The sequence below is a fragment of the Danio aesculapii genome, chromosome 10 (assembly GCF_903798145.1).
Source record: "Danio aesculapii chromosome 10, fDanAes4.1, whole genome shotgun sequence".
In the NCBI taxonomy this organism is placed as follows: Eukaryota; Metazoa; Chordata; class Actinopteri; order Cypriniformes; family Danionidae; genus Danio; species Danio aesculapii.
Genome location: NC_079444.1, coordinates 27,286,873 through 27,308,766, shown reverse-complemented (window position 1 = coordinate 27,308,766; position 21,894 = coordinate 27,286,873). Strand labels below are relative to the sequence as shown.

The 21,894-nt window shown below is 37.6% G+C and overlaps 1 protein-coding gene across 6 annotated transcripts in view; it reads left to right on the top strand.

Annotated features, from left to right (window-relative positions):
- Nucleotides 1-21,894, top strand: part of auts2a (activator of transcription and developmental regulator AUTS2 a) — a 568,280-nt gene that overhangs the window by 362,813 nt on the left and 183,573 nt on the right. For all 6 annotated transcript variants that reach the window (XM_056466220.1, XM_056466218.1, XM_056466221.1 and 3 more), the window contains one exon: nt 2,059-2,088. In XM_056466220.1, the coding sequence (XP_056322195.1) occupies nt 2,059-2,088 (30 nt within the window). The remainder of the gene's footprint in view (nt 1-2,058; nt 2,089-21,894) is intronic.

Genomic DNA, 21,894 nt, shown 5'->3' with positions numbered 1-21,894 from the left:
AGGCCTTCATTAGGGAGTCCAGGCTCAAACCCTAAACGCATCTCTCCCAGCCAAGTCATCTGTGTGCTCATAGCTAATTAGCAGATAAAGAATTAAGTGGACCTTGAAATTGAAATTGGACAGAAAGGCTGAAATTCAGCGTTTTTGTTTTATTCTGCATTTAATAATACATTTTTTTATTCGTCTATTTTACTCCGAGACCCCGCTGTCATCTGTGGCTTTTTTCTTATATTGGTTTGGGTTGTGGTTTTCATTCTTTTAGATTAATAAGCTCTTATTTTGTTATTTTTGCATTTACCTTCAATATGAGGTAGGATCACTATTATACATATTTTTTTACTGAGTCAAAAACATACAATAAATCAAAACAAGGCCTGTGTGGTCTGATTCTGATAAAAAATAAATAAATAAATAAAACATCATCAATGGATCCCAGAATAAAAATTAATTCCGTTATATTATGCTGCATGACCAGCACGCTCCTTGTGCAAGCAAGGGGTCATGTTAAAAGTTACTTATTTTGAAGTGCTTCATATTATCGTTGCACCTACTCTAGCCATGGTACTGCAGCAAAGTTCCTTGATTATTACGCCAGAAAGAGAGTACCTAGCCATATTGACCTAGAATATAACAACTTTAATTTTCTGTCAGTCTTAGTACACAAAGGAACTACTACAGAGTCAAGTTTTAATTGGGAAAATTATCAAAAATCTTTGGTGATTTTGTAGCGAGATGCTAATGGTCTAATCAGATTCAATGATCTATGCTAAGCTAAGCTAAAAGTGTTCCCCCCAGACCCAGAGATTGGCTGAACAGTTAAAAAACTTAATTATTCATTAATTTTCAAGCAATTTTGTTTACCCAATTCACTTATAGCACATGTCTTTGGACTGTGTGGGAAACTAGAGCACCTGGAGGAAACCAGAAAGAACATGCAAACTTCACACAGAAACGCCAACTGGCCCAGCCGGGACTTTCTTACTGTGAGGCGACAGTGCTACACACTAACCCACCCCTACAAAAATTCACAGAAATCATATGATCTTGGCAATCGGAATTAGACATAGTGTGAAAGCAGCAGTATGACTAGTTCTTTTTAGTGAATCAAGAATATATTATTTGACCTGTGTATTCTGATTCTGAAAACAAATGACTCTTAATGAACTGGTTCATTTTATTAAATCAGAAACACATAGCCTAACACAAAACTAACTACTCTGATGAACTGGTCGATTTTAGTGAATCAAAATTAGTTTGATCACTGTAGTCTGATTTATAATCAAATGACTATCATGCTATTTTTGATATGCCATGAATACATTTTTAGTGACTCAAAAACACATTGTGATCAGTGTTAACAGATTCGGAACAAGAATGATTCCTAAGAAATTGTTTATTTTAATTGATCAAAAACAGATGCTCTAGTTCTATTATTTAGCAGTTCGAAATAAGTTTTTACATTATCTGAAACGCTACCCTAGATAAATCAAAATCAAGTCAAACTGATTATTTTTATTGAAAAAAAAATGCATACAGTCAGAATCAGAATCTAACTAATCAGAAAGCCAGGTCTCCTCATTGCCAGCAACTGAAAAGTCTGAATGCTATTTTTAACACAAATAATCAGTTCATTTATTTTTTCTGATTGATTTCGGGAATGAATTTGCTTGCAAATGCATGTAAACAATCAGACTGTGTACACAGAGCAAGCTTAAGCATTCAGCTGCAGAGTGACAGATGTATTTAGCTGCAGTGTGTCTGTGGTCTATGAGACGTGAAGATAGTTTGACTCGTACTCTAGTTGGTGTCTGGGTAAAAAAAAAAAAAAGCCCTGCTGGTGGTAATAGGCAGATGTAATGAGGCCTGGCCACTGAGTGAGATAAGAACAGCCTTTTCCTGCTTAGACTTTTATTACTCTGCTGATGAGCTGTGCAGTGCGAGACTGCCGAAATCAGATTTCCACTTCATAATGGCTTTATATTTAAAACCAGAGGGGGGATGTTTCAGCTCCATCACATCTAGCACAGTTCTAATGTCACCTTTCTCTTTGTCCTACAGTGTGACAGCGAGAGTGACCAAGAAGACAAGGTAAGACCATTTTAAATTGTTTCTTTTTTAATTATTACAGTTGCAGAAAAAAAATGCCAAAAATCTTTGTATTTTATATTTATGTGTGGGAAATCTTAAAGGAACACACAGTTTTAGAAAATATGCTTGTTTTACAACTCCCCTAGAATTAACAGTTGAGTTTTAAATCCATTCAGCTGAGCACTTTTAGCTTAACTTAGCATAGTTCATTGAATCGGATTAAACCGTTAGCATCTCACTCAAAAATGAGTTTCAATAATTTTCTAGTGTCATTCCGGCATATTACCTATACTATGGGTCTCAAACTCAGTTCCTGGAGGGGCCGCAGCTCTGCACAGTTTTAAACACAGCTGATCCAACTAATGAAGGTGTTCATGACTCTTTTGAATACCTCGATTATTTGAATCATCTGTATTTGATAGGGTTGGAGCAAAACTGCGCAGAGCTGCGGCCCTCCAGGAATTGAGTTTGAGACCTATGACCTAGAATGGTCTAATCTGATTTAAAAAATTTTTGATTTAAAACTGGTAAAATTCAGAAAAAAAAGAAACTGGGGGAGTTGTAAAATGAGCATTTTTTTTTTTTTTGCTCAAGTGGAATATTCCTTTAAAGTGCTTTACAGTTTCACTTATTCCAAAATAATAATGTAAAAAAAAGAACTTCAAAGCCCCGTTTTAAAATCGATTGCATCACTGAATGTCACCGACTCACTCTGTGGTTAGTTTTCAGTAGTTGCATCATATTACTGCAAGTTTGCATATGTCGTTTTGCTGCATGTGTTTTCGTCCAATGGTGATGCTACATACGGGCCAGCTCGGCAGTATGATGGCTGGTTCATCCTGTCAAATGAGAAGCAAAATAGAGAGAGAAAATAAAGAGCTGCTTTATTAAGATAAATATTATGCACAAAGTTATATAATTGTTGATGGGTGATGTTTTTATTTATTCTGTTGCCAATGAATTGCATGTACAGTAGAGTCAATCAATCGCATGATCTCACTGTAAAAAATTAATATATTTTTTAAAAGATTGGCCCTCACTCATTGTCGCTACCAAGGTTATGATTGTTTAGCATTTTCACATGTTTTCATTTCAACAATATTTTACTGTCAATTTTACAGTAATTTTACAGTAGTTTTAGATTAGGTTCAATAATTTCACTTTTATGGTGATGCATATGTTCTTTTTATTGTCTTAAATGTGAAATAACTGAACATAAACAGGATTTTAGAATTAAATTTATAGATAGCACTTAGAGGCTTTTACTTCTGAACTCTTCATACGTAGTTAAATATGCCTAGTTTACTTTTTTTGGTAACTGAAGCAAAAGTTTGTTTGCATGTTTTATGTTGGTATATACCATATGTTTATGTATATAATCATGCACTTAAGTGATGTGTTTGACAAAAGTCTGTAAGTACAAATAATAAAAAGGTCAGATTTTCTGCTACAGAATGAGTGCTTATTCATTCTGAAAACATTGTTATCTTTGCTAATTATTATTATTTTATTTAGGTTACTTTTGTCAGCTTTATTTAGCTTTATTTTTTCATTTTCATGTTTTTTGTTTACAGTTACAAAAAATGTTTTTGACCAACAGTCTTAGTTGTAGTTTAAATTTTCCCTACCCATCATACCTCCTGAGATCCCATTTCTATTGATTAGACTTCCCAGAATATTCAAGCATTGCTATAAAACACTGCATCACCATCAACAATCCTATAACTTCATCCAAGCAGCATTTAATGACACTCTATGAGGATCTCTTCAAGATTTGTGTGGAGTTATATGTTGTGTTTAGGCTTGTTTAAATCAAGAACACCTGAATGTGAAGCCGGTTTAGCCGGCTAGCCAGGTAAGTTTCAATTTTGTTTGCTGTTTGTGCTAAAGCTGGGCTTTAGGCACCATGAATGTGGTTTGGATTTCAGCTGTGTTCTTTGGCATTGTACCTTATGTTCATTGGCTAAGCTGATTGAATTGAAAGATCTCAAACCGAAGGTTGACCAATCAGCTGTTTCTGTTGCTCCAATGCAAACACTACATTTAGCAACTAGCAATGACTATTTATTCTAAAAATATGTATGAATTATTTGTTTGTTTAGATCTTATTAATCCCATAGGGAATTTTACATTCACTCACCACACTATAAAATAAATAAAATAAATTGCGTATGTAAAAAGGCAATAATATTAAGAAAATTACATTCATATTGCACACCTTAAACTCATTTTAAACAATGAGTAGACTCTAGTCCATATCTACACTTTTAATGCTATTATAATTCAGCATAATTCATCCAGTATGACTTTGGTTATACAATCTGTTCACTGTTGGTAAAAATGACTTTCTGTATCGTTCCCTGTAACACCGGGGCTGAATTAGTCTTGAGCTAAAAGAGCTTACACACATTTAGACTGCATCAAAAAGGGATGACAATCATGGTTCATCATACTGACAAATCTGCCATCATTCGATCATGTGCTAGCTATTCTACACTGTAAAACCCAACAGTCAACTTTATCAAATGAAATGAGTGTAGTTAACTCAAAATTTACTGAAAGTTAGTTCTACTAATTTGAAAAGAGCTTTAAACTCAGTGTTGAAGGTACTGAGTTAATTAAATACTTCATTACTTCAACTTAAATGGAGTGAGTTCACAATACTCATATAGATTAGTTTTTGAACTTAAATGGTTTGAAGCAATCGGTTTCCTCAAACAATTTGTGTTGCCTTAACTTATTGGGTTTAACAGTACTCGGTTGGTTTGATTTCTCTTAATTTATTGGGTTTTACTGTGCTCAAATTGCTTCATGTACTCAAATGAATTAAGTTCACAGTACTCATTAGGATTAGTTTTTGAACTTAAATGGTTTGTTGCAATTGGTTTCCTTGGTTTAAGTTACCTTTACTTTTTGGGTTTTACAGTGTATAGTGGGTAGTACACACACCACAACAGAACCTGCCCTTTTAATATTTAATTTGTTTTTCTTCTTCTTCTTCTCCAATGTTATGTATGATTTATGTAATTCTTATTCCCTAAATCCAATGCAATCATTATTTTTTTTAAATCTTTAATCTAGTTACTACATATATACTGACTTTCTTCAGTTTTGTGTTATATTTCCAGCTGAAACTGAAGATTAAGGACAGGATTTTATGTGTGGTTAATGATATTCTGCCCGAGGCATCAATTATCAGACATTATCAGAGAGGGAATGAAAATAATAAATAATTGACCCTTTTATTAATAATAATTAGTATTTGTTATTCATTTAAATATCCTACTTACTGGTAAAATAAATGCAGATGTGAAATCTGCATGAAAAATAATGCACAGCCCTGCCATTATCAATATTATTAATACCGCATTACCTCATATAGCGCTTCTAAAATGATCTTTAATCTTTTTTAATCAAACTTGAATCAATGAGAATCCAATATTAGACTCTACTTAAAAGTGTGTTTCTATTTAATTAGAATTACCATCTCGTTAATGACTGTGAGAAGGCCTTAATTAACTCTGCATTAATTATGAATGACTAAATGGTGTGCGAAATGCGAAAAGGGCCATTACAAGCTTCACAAGTTACATTTAACACATATCCAAGTGTAACAATTCCTGCAGAAGTATTTAAAACGTAGCATATGATGGTGGTGACATACAATTGGTGGAACTGAATTATGATATCAATCAGATTTATGGTGCTATTACAACAAAATTAGGCTATTGTTGAAACGCGTGCATTTAATTAAATAGAATAGGCTCTAGGCTAACTGTGATGGAGGCTATGAAAAGCTTTACAAGACGCATCGCACCGCGTATTTACGGAACATCAGCACGATTACACAAAGTGTTGTTTTGTTCACTCTTTTCGAATGTTCCTCATTTGTTGTTTTAAAGCAGTTGTTGTTTGATGACGACAAGTCGAATTAGCAATGTCACTCAAAGGCCTTTTGTTGCGGCATGGCGGAGATGTGCGCTGTAAGACATTAATCGCTGTTTTGCTCGCTGCGCTCCTGCTTCTCATTATTCCTCTAATGATTTTCACAATGTCATGTCATTCTCTTGCCTTTGATTAATTATGTGTCAAAACAATGGAAGGGTTTATTAGGTAAACAAAGGAACAAGAGCGCTCTCTTTCACATTCGCAAACACTTCAGAGGGATCTCTTTCTGTCAATAGCTCTTAAAATGTGTTTACGAAACTGCCGGAATGTTGAGCTACGTTGGCAATATGTGACGGATCCGCAACTTTTTCACATGTGTGTAGCCGTTCCAGGACAGTATATATTCAGTAGCCGTAGGGGAGGACGACTTGTCACATTAATGGGTCAGTTCTATTCATCCACAGACAAACTGTCTCTTTTTATTCTCCTCCGGCCCAAATCAGGAAATGAAAAAAGACACTCTGGAGAAATCACTCTCTGACCGTAAGAATGATAAGAGCAAGGCTTTTTCCCTCTCCCTTTTCACCTCAACGACTGTGCATGTCCACACTACTTAAAGTGCCAAAAGGGTCCCAAATGGAAAGGGGTGTCATAATTTTATTTCCTATGGCACAGGCTTTTACATTAAAGAAATAAATAAATCTGAAAGTGTAATTAAATTATGGATTTAACAGCAACATTCTACCACTATTGTCTACTAAATGAACTATAAATCATATATAAACATATTAGTAGAAAACTTGTAGATTAAATATTATACTCAAATATTAAGTGAAATGTTCAACTTTATATGTTATAAACTATCATATAATGAAACCTATTATATATATGTGTGCAATAGCAGTAGTAAAGCGATATGGCTGTATACCGGCACTGGTGGGAGGAGTGCGTTGTGCCCGCCATCAGTGCCAATATACAGCCACATCGCACTGCTACGAGTGTGATATTGGGTTTGTACAACAGTTCAACAGCATAATCGTGTAAATAAAAAAGAAAATCAAACACGAAGAGTCTCAAAATACTTTTGTATGAGGTACTACTTTCTTCTGCCGTTCCTCCGTCACAAATGTCACTTTAGAGCTAGTATTTGAATGATTCTCTAGCGTAATGTATAAAGTGATGACAAAACAGCTGATTTTGCTCACATTTTAAGATAGGGCTGAACAGCATAGAAATGCCATCAGTCTACAGAGATTTCTCAGTATTTTTCTGTTGCAATTGGGAGATCACAATAATTAACCCTGAAAAAGCCAAAGCAAACACTACCAGTTTCTGTGATATGAATATAGCACTACAAAATATAAAAGACAGAGATCGACTAAGAATATCACTTACCTGATTTATAATGATTTGTTCAGCTGTAGTTAGAAACTTACATTAAGAAAACGCTGGGTTTTTCTTCCTCTAATGGCTTATTATGCGTTTTTTTCGCCATTTCTTAGGTCTGTTCAGACAGGCTGATGGCGGCCGATGCACTGAATCTCCGAAAGTAGAAATATTTAAAAATAGACACTATCCTTATAATTAATCTGTATCTAAATCTAATTAAATCTAAACAATCTAAACAACTACAGTCTTTAATGAAAAAGCTTGAAACGTACAAAATACCAGCAGCTGCTATATTTGTCAAACTGTAGTGTCAGTTTCACAAGGGTAAAGAGGCATAACATTCTGTTTTTTACAGAGTATCGCACAGCTATATATATATATATATATATATATATATATATATATATATATATATATATATATATATATTACTTTGCCCTTCTTAAATATCTTCTGCTTAGCTCAATCTATCTGCCTCTATATTGTAGTTCAAAAATGTCAGAAACTATTTATATCTTTCACTTACGTTCACATAAGCACTCAGACATAATGATCCATTCCACGTAGCTTTGATTAATTAGTGTAATTGCTGTACTGGTGTTTTATTAAATTCGATTATAAATAATGATGTTAACACGAATGCTAATGAATTGACCAAGTAACTGTTTTTATTTCTTAAAGAGTAGTTTGAACGTTAGCGGGAGCAGCATGCGTGTGTGGACAGGGACGTGTTGTGTGAAGTGCGAGAGTGTTTAATGGCCTTTTGACATCTCGTTTGTGTTCGCTGGAGCAGAGCGAGAGATTTATTAAATGGTACAGTCTGTACACTGTTCATCATGTGGCCCCGGCCTCTTCCAGCTGGAACTCGGCCCTCGTCCTGCTGTTTGCCCTCTCTGGCTCGCTCTCCTGGATGAATTGGCAGCATGCAGGCCGAACAGGCTCCAGAATGCTCTGAATGCATTTTGCTGGCCCTGGCATCGGCGGCTGGCCACGACCTTCCAGGCTTTTGGCTCCGTTCGGGTCCCTCGATGCCCCTTTTACTTTGGTTCTCCTTCCCTGGATGTGCCAGGGATCTTGTTCTCACCTGCTCCCCCACCAAACCCCAGGCCTTTGCCCCCTGCCCTGATTTGTGTGTCGAAAAAGTGTGTGTTATTAGAGAGAGCAGGTAGGACCTGTCTTCTCATTACCAGCCGCTCAAGGGGGATTATTATGTCTGCTGTGGCTGGCAGAGAGAGATTCCAGTGCCTGACGGGCTGTTTGATGTTCAGCGGCTGCCCGGATCCAATAACGTCCCCTTTTCATGGCGCAGTTAACACTAACAGGTCTGCGCCATCTGAGAGCGTTTAAAGACCGTTGAGGCTCAAGTGAATCTGTGCCGACTTTAGCCAGCAACAAATCAGCACATGTGCTCGGGCTTAGTGCCTCTCTACCCTCTGAATCCCTCTTTATGTCTGAGCCATGGTGCGGTGGGGTGCACTCAGACTCTTGACACATGAGCCGCTGCAGGTTTGAGTAGGACTCGCGCCACGACTTTGTACACCTGTAGCTCATTTTACTGATCTGAAAATGTGAAGATTAAAACAAAACTCAAGTGAAACTAGATTCAGCTACTTTTTTTTTCTTTTTTCTCTGCAAATTATTACAAAAAAATATTATTTTACCAACCAATTAAAAAAAAGCCTATGTTTGATAAAACGTGTTTGTGTGTGTAATTTAATACTTAATTAGAAAATGTCATATTTAAATGTAAATATATTTTATTTAATAATTGGATAATTAGGTGGATGGATTGGATGGATGGAGGGATGGAGGGATGGATGGAGGGATGGATGGAGGGATGGATGGATGGATGGATGGATGGATGGATGGATGGATGGATGGATAGATAGATAGATAGATAGATAGATAGATAGATAGATAGATAGATAGATAGATAGATAGATAGATAGATAGATAGATAGATAGATAGATAGATAGATAGATAGATAGATAGATCAAGAGATAGATAGATAGATAGATAGATAGATAGATAGATAGATAGATAGATAGATAGAGAGAGAGAGAGAGAGAGAGAGATAGATAGATAGATAGATAGATAGATAGATAGATAGATAGATAGATAGATAGATAGATAGATAGATAGATAGATAGATAGATATGAATGACATGAAAGGAGGATTGAATTGAAGCATGGAACGACAGATATGGATGGATGGATAGATGGATGATAAATTAATTATGATCTTTATTAAATGTGCTTCCTTTAACTACAAATAATCTTTTTAATCCGCATCATAATGAGAGCATAAGCATTACTATCCTGAAGCTGCATGTTTAATGCTAAAACCCATTAAATACATCATTGAAACCACAGAGAGCACAAAGCGTACTGAAAATGGTTTTATGTGTACTAATCAATTATCAGCCCATTACCTTTAAGAGGTAGCTGGAGATGACAAATAGCACAAGCATGGACAGATTAATCTTAAGTACCTTTAAAGCGTCCCACCTTTAGCTCCAAATTAACGTCCTCTTGCGTTTTAATGCACTTGATGAGGCCTTAAAAGGGAAAATAAGAGGACCTTTACTGCTGAACTCTTTTAACACCCCTCGCCCCCTCGCCCTTCTCACGGGTCCTTCATTCCTTCTTGCATATCTTCCCCCATTTGTGTGTGGCCAAGGGCAGAGGACACCATTTGAAAGCAGTTGCAGATTTATTAGTGTCTCTGCATCAGAGAAGTGCTGTAATTTTACTGGCTCGCCTCTCATTTGAGACCTGCACTTTTAACTGTTGCTTCACAAAATGTGTGTGTCCTTGACACAACACCGTGACCATGATTGCCCATATGCAGTAGAATAGCTATAGATTACATGTAATCTAGATTACATACTTTACTTTATGGCATTACTGGACTAGGACTGTGCTACTATGTAATTATAGAGTTAAATCTTGTGATCATTAATATTTTAGTTTTTTTGTTCTATGTTTCTTATTGCTGCTGGCGTCTAAGAGCTACCTACCAAACAAATTTCTTTGTACAATACTACACTGACAATAAAGTTCTAATTCTAATAATGAGATTTTAAAATATATCTGTAATTACACTCCAAGAAAATTCATTTTATTATTTAACCCAAAGACGCAATCGTCCATATTTCATTTAAATTTTAGGTTGATACAGCCCAGCTTTTTTACAATTAAAAATATATTATTATTATTATTATTATTATTATATTATTATTATATAATTATATATTATAAATACTATATATGTCCAAAATCTTTACATGCATTGACCCAGAGATTGTTTAGATCCAGGTCACTGATGAAAAGATAACGGATGTTTACTGATGTTTACTGATGTTAACACCCAGCAGGCACAAGACGACAACATGATGTCAGATTGACGTTGTACCCCAACGTCATGGGAACGTTGCATTTTGTTTATAAATGAAAATTGGGTTGACGTCAGAACACAACGTCAGGTCAATGTCCAACGGCCAACCTAAAATCAACCAACTATCAATGTCTAATGATGTTACAGCTTGACGTTGTGTGGATGTTACCGCTATGAGGTCTATCAGGTGTTGGATTTTGGTTGCCATACCTGATGAATAAATGTCAGTATTTGACGTCAATATGACGTTGGTTTAAGATGTTGGTTCGACATTGGATTTTGGTCAGTTTCTAACACAACCTAAAATCAACAAAATATCAACATCATTTGACGTTGTTATTGAACATCAAAATAACATTGTGCTGAGACGCTGACTAGACATTGAATTTTGGTCACACCTAAATCGAACCTAATGTTAACGTCTTATGACATTGTGTGCCTGCTGGGCAATAACTAAATGCACTACAGAGTGTTACGTTTACACACATCAACAAATTACATGTAATGCATCAGTTTTTTACGGCGTAATACTCACTACCCACTACTCTTGAGTACTTTTGAAAAATCTTGAAATGGTCTTTTTACTCACACTTTGAGTAATATTTACAACAGAAACTTTTACTCTGCCTGCACTACATTCTTAGGCAAGTAATGGTACTTTTACTTAAGAATTCTTTCATTACATTAATTTCCACCACTGAAAGTAATGTAATATATTTTAATTCTATTTGAATTTTTATATCATTGGGGTACAAGATTACCCTAATCAAATAGATCTGAATTTATTATTCTAGCTCAAAAAAGGAATAAAAATACTTAATAAAATAATAAAAAATATTCTTCATTACTACCTACAGTTATTTGTATTCAGAAATAGACTACAACTTTGGCCATACTGTATGTATAGAGAACATGGAGGTTTTCTTTTCTCCATCTTTTCCCTCTCGTCTCTCTCCATCTACTGACGATGTTTGCCCTGAGGCGGTTGAAGGAGGAGGAGGAGGAGAGGCACATTAGTTTCTCCATCACTCAGCCAGAGCGCTGGCACATAAAACGTTTTTTTTTTTATCTTCTCGCCACACTTCCACACGGTGAAACGGGGCGGGTAATAAAGCTTCGCGAGCGAGTTGTCAGCGGTAAAAGATTATGTGTTTTGCCCTCCCTGCATCTGAGAAAAGGAGGGGAGCAAGCGGAGGGGTGTTTACAGGCTTGAGTGGGCGCTCGTGAGGCCGGGACAGAGGCTGATTGCTGTAGAGTGGCCTGTCAGCCCGTGATTTGTCATGTACTTCATCATCTCCGTCACTCCGCCGAGCGTTGTCATAGCTAACGTATCGCCCCGCATTTGTACCAGGCCGTGTAGGAAATTTGTATTTACTTTGGGGTTGGGGGCGCGGGGAGGGAGGAAGCGGCGGGGGGAGTGCTGTAATTTGTTCCTCGTGGATAATGTGACCCTGAGTGGAGCCGGATCATGGGTTAGTTGAAGTGATATTTTCCGGTAATGGTAGTCGTACATCACGGCTGTCAGACGGAGTTAGGAGGCATGCACGTAACAGCTCCATTTCAGCCACTGCAAGCATCTGGGATTATTTTCCATAACCAAGTATGACATGACCGCTCTGCCGAGTGCATTAAATTTTTACTGGCTTCTTTTCTTGCACTCTTTCCCTCCCTCTCTTTCTACTCCCCAGCCGGGTCATAGGCGAGCCGGCCAGGGGCTCTGCGGGCTGGCAGTGTGATTGATGCTCAGGACGCCCGGCCTCCCTCAACGAGACATGTCTCCATCAAAGCTGCCCGCCGCGGCGCCCCCCTGTTTCTTTTATTCCTAATGACGTGTTTATTTCTTTAATTTCTTTCTTATGGTCGACGGCTATTTTGATCCTTGTTATTTCCAGGCAAGGTCAGCATTGTAAATGCCAGAGCTGTGGGAGATGGATCATGTGTGTGTGTGTGTGTATGGAAGGCTAATGGCTGGGATCCTGGGGGCGGGTGGGCAGGCTAGCGCTCATTATAGGGGCCTACCGCCAAAATTATGTGACGACCTTACAGCCCCTCAGACTTGCCAAGACAGCAGACGGATTTGGAGGGAGAGAGAGCAGGCCGATGCATGCTGCTTGATGGATGGGCAGGTCAGCAGGCTATGCAGTCACACGTCACCCCCTCACCCTGGCCGTCCCTCTCATTCCTGTCTGCCGCAGAGGTGCATTATGGGAGAAAAAGTGCTGCCCACTTGTTGTGTTGGTAGAGCGCTGCTGTTTGATTGACAGCAATTAAACAGAACCTCCTTATATTTGGGAACAGAATTATGTGGGGAACACTAGCCAATGGAACATTGCTTTATCAGTTATAAAGCATTTAATATGGTTCTATGTATTTATTTATTTTAATCACATTTGTAAATTTGCCTGACAGTAAAATGGGATGTCTCGTCTTTGGCCTATTATTTTCTTGTTTAAAAAGCCCATGTTTTGCATTATAAAAGGTTATATTTTGGTTTTGGGGGTCTCCAACAAGTAGCTGATATGCATGCAAGGTCAAAAAACACTTATAATCTGCATTTACTTTTACCCAATTATGCCAACGACTCCTATACGATTCATTCAGCGATTCATTTGTTCCCAAATCCCTCCTTTGCGTGAGGCTAATCTGCTGTGATTGGTCCAATGACCCAGTCTGTGTCAACTGAGTTCAGCGACAGACAGAAATGTCCACCACGGCGATGTAGTAGCTGAGAGTGTCTGAGAGCTCATTGCAGGAATGCAATAAAGGAATGCAGTTTAACACCAGCATATACTCTACTCTTAACCCTAACCCCAAGTATTAACAACAACACACATTCAGTATTATCCACACAGTGGCAAAAGTTGAACTATTTGAAACCGCACCACACGTGTGTAGGAACAGCTGATGGTGGCCATAGCAAAAGCAAACAGCAGAGGATTGCGAGTTCAGAAATGCATTTAAATCAGTAAAGGAAAAAGCTTGTGATGTATTTTCACCGTGGTTTTAGACACCATATGTGAATAGCCCCATACAGATTTACCTGAGAGATACAGTACAAGCACTGATCTATAATAGATAAGTGATTACAAGCTGCTGGGGGTGATTACAACTTACAACACACAATTAAATACATATTTTGCAAACTACACAAAACGAGGGAACAATTTTATTTACACTTGCATGTTATGATCCAGAAGAAGAGGAAACTGGTCCATATGAACTGCAACAGTTACCGACAAAGTCCCTGTCAATTCTGACAAAGCCCCATACCTGTCAATTCTTTCAAAGCCCCATACATAATAGTCTGTGCTGCTCCTTCAATAGCAAACGGCCGCAAATGCTGCACTGCAGGGTACGTTATTGTATCAGAAATCAGAAAAATGACATGAACAAACACAACACTAGGTTGGCTATACTGTGGTATTGTTGTGAAAATGAATTTTAACCCTTTATTCCCCACAACCGAATCTCCTTATGTCAGTGATCATCATCATCTTCACTTCATGATCAGTCCCGTGATCACTGCGCTCCGCTAGTGTCTAAAGGGAAAGGCTCGTTCACGTTTTACCGGATCCGGTACTACATATTTGGTGATGTACTGTAGCGACGTTGATGCGGTCAGGCAAAAGATCCAGGCCCAACACGATTCAATTATTCCACTCTGAGTTTATTATTTCGTTAAAGAATCAGTAGTTTCAAACACGGTGCACTTTCAGATTTAAACCTCAGCTGGATGTTTTCATTTACTTAGAGCTGTGTTACACACTGCATGCAAGGTCATTTTCAAAAACCCATAATAGGGGCTCTTTAAAGTTATATATATTTGATCATAATTACAATAAAACTGAATGGTACTACGCCATTTCTGTGTGGGTTTGCATGTTCACCCCATGTTTGTGTGGGTTTCATCGGGGTGCTCCGGTTTCCCCCACAAGTTCAAAGACATGTGGTACAGGCGAATTGGTTATGCTAAAATTGTTTGTAGTGTGTGAGTGTGAGTGTGTGAGTGTGTGAGTGAGTGAGTGAGTGAGTGAGTGAGTGAGTGAGTGAGTGAGTGAGTGAGTGAGTGAGTGAGTGAGCGAGTGAGCGAGTGAGCGAGTGAGTGAGTGAGTGAGAGAGAGAGAGAGAGAGAGAGAGAGAGAGAGAGAGAGAGTATGGATGTTTCCCAGTGATGGGCTGGCAGGGCATCCGCTGTGTAAAAACATATGCTGGATAAGTTGGCGGTTCATTTCGCCGTGGCGACCCCAGATTAATAAGGGGACTAAGCCGAAAAGAGAATGAATGACTGTACTACATTACATCACAATAACCATTATTTCACCAAACATTATTCTTCATGGAATATTCAACAGTGTGTGCGCGCTTGTATTCCTACTGTTGTGTGGACCAAGTCTCAGCAAATTTGGGCCTTGTGGTGACATGTTTTATTCCTGAAGATTGTTTCCTGTGACAGTAGGGGATAGAATTTACCGTCCATACAGTATAAAAATCATGATCTCTATGGAAAGTGCCCATAAAGATAGCTGTACAAGTGTGCATGTGTATGTGTGTGTGTTTCATCGTGGAAATGGTGACTTGCAGCCACACTTTGTGCTGAGCATAGGCAGAGAAGCATCAGTGTGCCCTAAGGCGCTCAGTAATGACCTCTACCGACCCTCACTTCCTAACAAAATCACACATACATACACACACACACACACACACATTTACACACTCTCTCTCCTCCATCTCCCCCAACAGGCAGAGCCTCATTCTGTCATGCTGTATATCTAGGCGCTAACGCTCGCCTCTAACATGTGGACAACCATCAACTTGTTAGTGTGGATTCAGCATCTTCCTTTTCCCTTAGGCCATGATGAGCCTTGCTGATGCCTCCAGATTCCTCACACACACACGCATGAGAGCCCCTGACGCGTCTTCGGTCCCCAAGGAGAGCTCAGTGTGTTGGAGGTTGAGTGGTTGGGTTTTGTATCCAGGGCCGAGACTAACGCTCTGTGCTCTTGCCATTAGGGACCCAGCTTCGCAGAAGGGGCCTTACCGACACAATATTATTTTTCAGCCTTTAACACTCCTGTCTGACCTCTAATGGATCAGGATGGACAGCAGTAGCCCTGCCATTACAGCGATGGACCATTTCTATCTTGCTTTATCCTATCGTACATTTTTACACATCTATTCAGGCACTTGGAAAAAGCAAAAAGGGTCAAGATCATTCTTGATTAGTTGTGTGGCAGTCCACTCATTGAAAAGGCATGAATTGCTTTTTTCCCCCTCTAGGCAAACAGCATCATTTCCAGATCAGCATGAAGAGGAATAAAATCACAGACAAAAGAAAGGTTAACCTGGAGAAATAGTTCAGCGACTCCTTGGTTTTAAGTTTCATGTTGACTTCCAACCCCAGACCATGAGATATTTTACACTTTCCATTATCAGACCTTCCCGAGAGCCCTCGACCTCGGCATTCATTTGCACAAGCCAATAAAAGGTAATAATGTACCTGTGTGAAACGAACAAGGTTGCCAAGTCCTTGAAAATGCAATTGGAGGAAAGCGTCCCTTGTGAATTGCCATACAGTGGCAAAGCTTTGGATGAAAAAGATTTGATCAATGTTGCAAACGGCAAACAACATCAAAGGATTTAGAGGGAAGTACATATATTTGTGTGTTAGGGTTGTCATTGCAATGCATTATTTTTATTTAATTTAAAGGGCACCTACGGTGAAAATAATTTTTTGTCAGCTGTTTGGACAGAACTGAGTGTGATTTTCCCCACCCATCGAATTGATTGACAGCTGCGTATTAACATGTCTCTGTAGTAACGCGTATAATCATATCAACAAGACAGGATGTGCGCAAAGCAACTGGGATTAAAAGATCTGTTCGGCTCTCTGTGATCATCAGTCATCATCAAATGTGATCAAGAATGAGTTTTACAAGTTTAAAACGTTTTTAAAACAGTGCATATTTGTAATTAATTACAGCAGTTTAACTGTCTTTACTTTAACGTACTTTTTACATTAAGTGAGATCTGCTTCCTTCATGTCTGTCACTGTGCTATTTATCTGAAGCAGCCAAGGCAGAGATTGAGGCACACTCTGACAGGCACGTGGGAACGGTGGGTGGGGAGAACTAGCATTAAAGACACAGGCAACAAAAACAGCTACATTGTGTTTAGAGTGGAAAATTTCAATATCCTGAAAGGTATAATCTGATGGGTGTTTTGAGCTGAAACTTTACAGAAACATTCTGGAGACACAAAAGACTTATATTAAATCTTGGAAAAGGGGTCAAATAGATTCCCTTTAATGCTTTGCATTTGTTGTTCCAACATCACACCTACATTACACTTAAATACAATAGAGCTGTTTGCAGACAAACATGATGCAAGCCAACAACTCAAAATGTTCTTTAGGTTTAGAATTGGTCTATTATTTATATAAAATATATTAGAGGGGATTATATAACACAAGCAATGAGTGCGGTTTTAAAAGAATAGCGGCTTTATATGTTCATTTGAGGTTAATTTTACAACCAGATTTATTAAGCAATTGAATTGCAATCAATTAGATTATTATTATTTTGTCTATATATTTCCCAAGTGCTCCATAGCAGATAGATTATTGAGATAAAAGATGAACACATTTGTATTTTTTTACACATTTATATTTAACAGAATATTTTTAGCTAATTTCTAATAACTAATTACTTTTGTCTGCCATGACCACATATTTTTCTAGTTATTTTGCAAGATACTTGTATTCAGCTTAAAGTGCAATCTAGGTAATATAGGTTATTATTAGGTTATTAAGTTAACAAGGCAATGAAGGTCACTTAGGCGAGTTACAGTGGTTTGTTCTGTAAAGAATCAAAAAAAAAAAAAAAAGAGTTGAATAATATTGACCTTAAACTAAAAAAAAAAAAACGCTTAATTTATGTTAAACATCACTTAAAAATCAACATTTTACAGGAGAGCGAATGATTAGAGAAGGGTATAAACCTCCTGGAGTTTTAATTTATTAAGGCCCAATCCCAATTCTACTCCTTGGCCTTTCCCTTTACCCTTACCCTTAATTTTGCATGTTCCCGTGAAGGAGTAGGGGTGTCCCAATTCTCTTTAGCTTGAAGGTGTAGGCCTAAGAGGAAGGGCTAGATAGCCCTTGAAATGGAGATTTTTTTAGGACCACACTCGAAACCAAGGGTTACGAAATTTTCTCAGAATACACCAGCTACAACGACAGCATGGCTGCACATGAATGTTAGTAGATGCACAAAATATTATAATTTTTTTGTCATTATTATTAATTTTTCCAACTAACGAAACATATGTTTTAATACATTCATAATATCGTTCCTGTTTCACCATCATGTTAAAAAAAACGCTAAAATCAAAACCGCTAAATTTCACTATCTATAATCCATAATAATAACTCCTCTACAGCAGTCCCACAACATACTTTCACATCTGTCACTCGATGACACTCGAATACCCTGTCAGAAAAGTCTAGTGGCTGGGAATGAACTTTTTACAGTTTCTGGTATAATGTTAATGTTGTTTTTGTGTGTTTACATAGATGAATATGGCCATGGTGTAAATGGTCTTATTGCCACATTATATCGTTATGATAACTTGATATCGTTGCCTTCAGTGATTTCCTGAAGATAAATACCAAAAAAAATAACGCAACTGAAATAACTACAGCAGTCGAAGAAGTACAGAAGTAAAAGATTGTGATGACATGTGCGGGTATTGTAGTGGTGTCCCATTTCTTAGGGGTAAATTTTGAAGCCCTTCCCCTTCACACTCTGTTACATTGGCCAAGGGGAAGAGGTAAGGGTACAAAAATAGAATTGGGATTGGGCCTTAATGTCTTAAATACACCTACCCCAACCCTATACCCAATCTCACAGTAACCTGTAGTGTTTTATTAATGTATACACCTAGACCAACCCTGAACCTTACCTCACAGTAACCTGTTGTTTTATTAATGTCTACTACATGCACACTAACCCTAAACCCAGCCTACTTGCACCGTAAGTCCCTCCCACTTGGAGGTCATTCAGCCTACTTGTGGTGTAATACCTCAAGTAGTATTTGGGCTGGTCTTTGGACTGCAGCGATGCCTACTTAAATAATTTGCCATCAACTTGTAGGGGACTTTTTTTTTTTTTCAATAAAATATTTTTATCTGAAACTGCCCTTTTATGATTCTTCAAATGCAATGTAATGGCTTCCAGAACTTTAAAAGTGACCAAAATAAAATTATATAAAAATAAAGAAATAAATTACAACGTAATTTACAACATTATTACATTTAATCAACAATCTTGTCATTAATCACCACATTAAACTAATTACAATAAGTATTTTCTGTTTTTTAGAAAATTGTGCATTGTCCACTCAATGGCCATTTCACTGTTGCCAAATGTGCAAGAAATAATGTACTTTTTTATTTTTAACATCAATATTGTAACAGGTATGTGTTTTTAATGAGAGTGGATATGTTTCACATATGATTTCTCACCTAACTGCTCCCATAGTCTGACAACGGATCTACATGTGACTTTGGAGCATGTACCTGTAAAGTGTTCTAGATCCATGTGAGACTGCTAGGTGTGTGACAGTTCTCACCTGGCCTGAGATCTGCCTCGCTGTCTGCGCTCATGAATATGAATGAGAGCAGGTTGACTGTTATCTACTTTAAATAATGTATGCGGTCAGACCTTGGGTTCAGATTCGCGCCTCCTAACAGACTTTTTGTCTCAAACGTGGAATAGTAGAACATAGAAAGTCTCAGACATCGTGATGCAGTTGTTGTTGTTGTTTTTTTTTGCTCTCTCCATCCATCTCTTTGTTCTTCATTGTTGCTTCTGTCTCTGACTTGGCATCCTCCACAGTGCTGTTCTCAGACAGTCCAAGGTTAAACTGAGGCCGTATGAATGCTGGATGTCTGTCAGTGCCTTCACACCTACACACAGACCCAGGAACAGTACACAGGGACTCATATATAAACACACACAGCCATATTGTCCCTTGGCATTTTAGTTTTGTTTTAGTTTGGTTTTGTAGTCCATGTTTTCAATTATCATTTTGTACTTCAATACAGCATGGATCGCATTGAACACATAAACAAGTTTTTAAAATATTGATTTGAATTGAGTTTCAATATTTTATTAGCTCACCAATCAAAATGTCAAAAAAAAAACAATTCATGGTGAATATATATCTCAGACTTGATAGGTTTAATGACATTATTCAACCACCCTAAATGAAACAAAATACTAACAGTAATTTATAGTAATTTGTTTTTTAACATGGGCTCATTCTGAAAATATAACTCTATATACATTTCTGGAGATTGTAAATTATGTAGCCAAAAGTACGCATGGCTACATTTTATTTTTAAAACGTAAGCTAGCGGGTGGTATGACGTCATTCCTTTTCGCACTTACCAGCTGACCGCTTACATCTGTATGGATGACTTTTCCGCTGTTACCAGATTTTCCAGTGGCTCGCTGTGTACGTTAACAGACTTGTGATGTGGAGCATAGTTGACCGCGACGACAAGGTTTGAGTCCGACGAAGAACGGTTCCAGAAAGCATGTAAGACATAAAGCCTTAAATAAACTAATAAAACACAAGCCAAATAATAAAATAAACAAGTAAATAACAGGGTGAGAACGTGGTAAAATCTGAAAACGTAGTTAAAATCAGGCTGCTGCGAGGGCTTTTCTTTTTTTGTATTGCTTTTGAAAACACTGTCGGTTGGGTTTAGGGAAGGAGGAGAGTGGGTCAGTCGATCAACGGCCTCTGGTGGATTTATTCGAGAAAAACAGGCATGAATGGCACTCATGAGAGTAATTTGAGATCTGAAAAAGCGTACACAGCAGCCTTTGAAGCGTTCGCGAAAACAAAAACTGCAGAAAAACATACCTCCTGGAACGTATTTGGCGCCCTCCAGAAATGTATATACAGTTGAAGTCAGAATTAATAACCCCCCATTGAATTGTTTTTTCTTTTTTAAATATTTCCCAAATGATGTTTAACAGAGCAAGGACATTTTCACAGTATCATTCATTCCTTAATTTTCTTTTTCGGCTTAGTCCCTTTATTAATCTGGGGTCGCCACAGCAGAATAAACTGCCAACTTATCCAGCACATGTTTTATGCAGCGGATGCCCTTCCAGCAGCAATCCATCTCTGGAAAACATCCATACACACTCACCCACACACTACGGACAATTTTTAGCCTACCCAATTCAACTGTATCGCATGTCTTTGGGGGAAACCGAAGCACCCCGGGCAAACTCACGCTAACGCAGGGAGAATATGCAAACTCCACACAGAAACGCCAACTGACCCAGCCGAGGCTTGAACCAGCAACCTTCTTTGCTGTGAGGCGATCGTGCTACCCACTGCGCCACCGTGACGCCCCAGTATGATTCAAAAACACTGTAGTATTTACTGTAAGTTACTGCAGTGCTTTTTCATGTGGGACATTATTTAACCTGAGTCAAGAATGAACAATACTTCAACTTTATTTATTGAAGTTAATCTCAACATTTACTACATTTTGAAGGTCAAAGGTTGCAACCGCTGTGAGTTAACATGAACTTTTCACTACATGTTTTAAAAATTTGCTATTAAAATGTAAAGTGATACATTTATAATAAAATAGTGAGTTTACAGTAAGTTAAGTCATTACATTACATTACATTACATTACATTACATTACAGTAAATTAAAGTCATAGTTCGCCCAAAAGAAATAAAACTCATTTAAAAGTGGTTTAAAACCTTTTAAAGAATTTCTTTACTCTGTTGGACACAAAAGAAGAGATTTTAAGGAATGTTAGAAAAAGGTAATACAAAAAAAACAAATAATAAAATGGCTACTGGTATTTAACATTTATCAAAATATCTTTTTTTATATTCAACAGATGGCTTGGTAAGTTTTAGTGTAGATATTCTGTTTATTCACCTTATTCTTCGTATATGAGGGTTGCGACCATTTGAGCATTTGAATTTTGGCTCGAGACTTCCGGTCTCTTTCACTTCCATTCATTTTTAGATGTTAAAAACAGCTTGTTATGCTGCTTGATTTTGCAAACTGATATTTTCTTATTTTATTATTC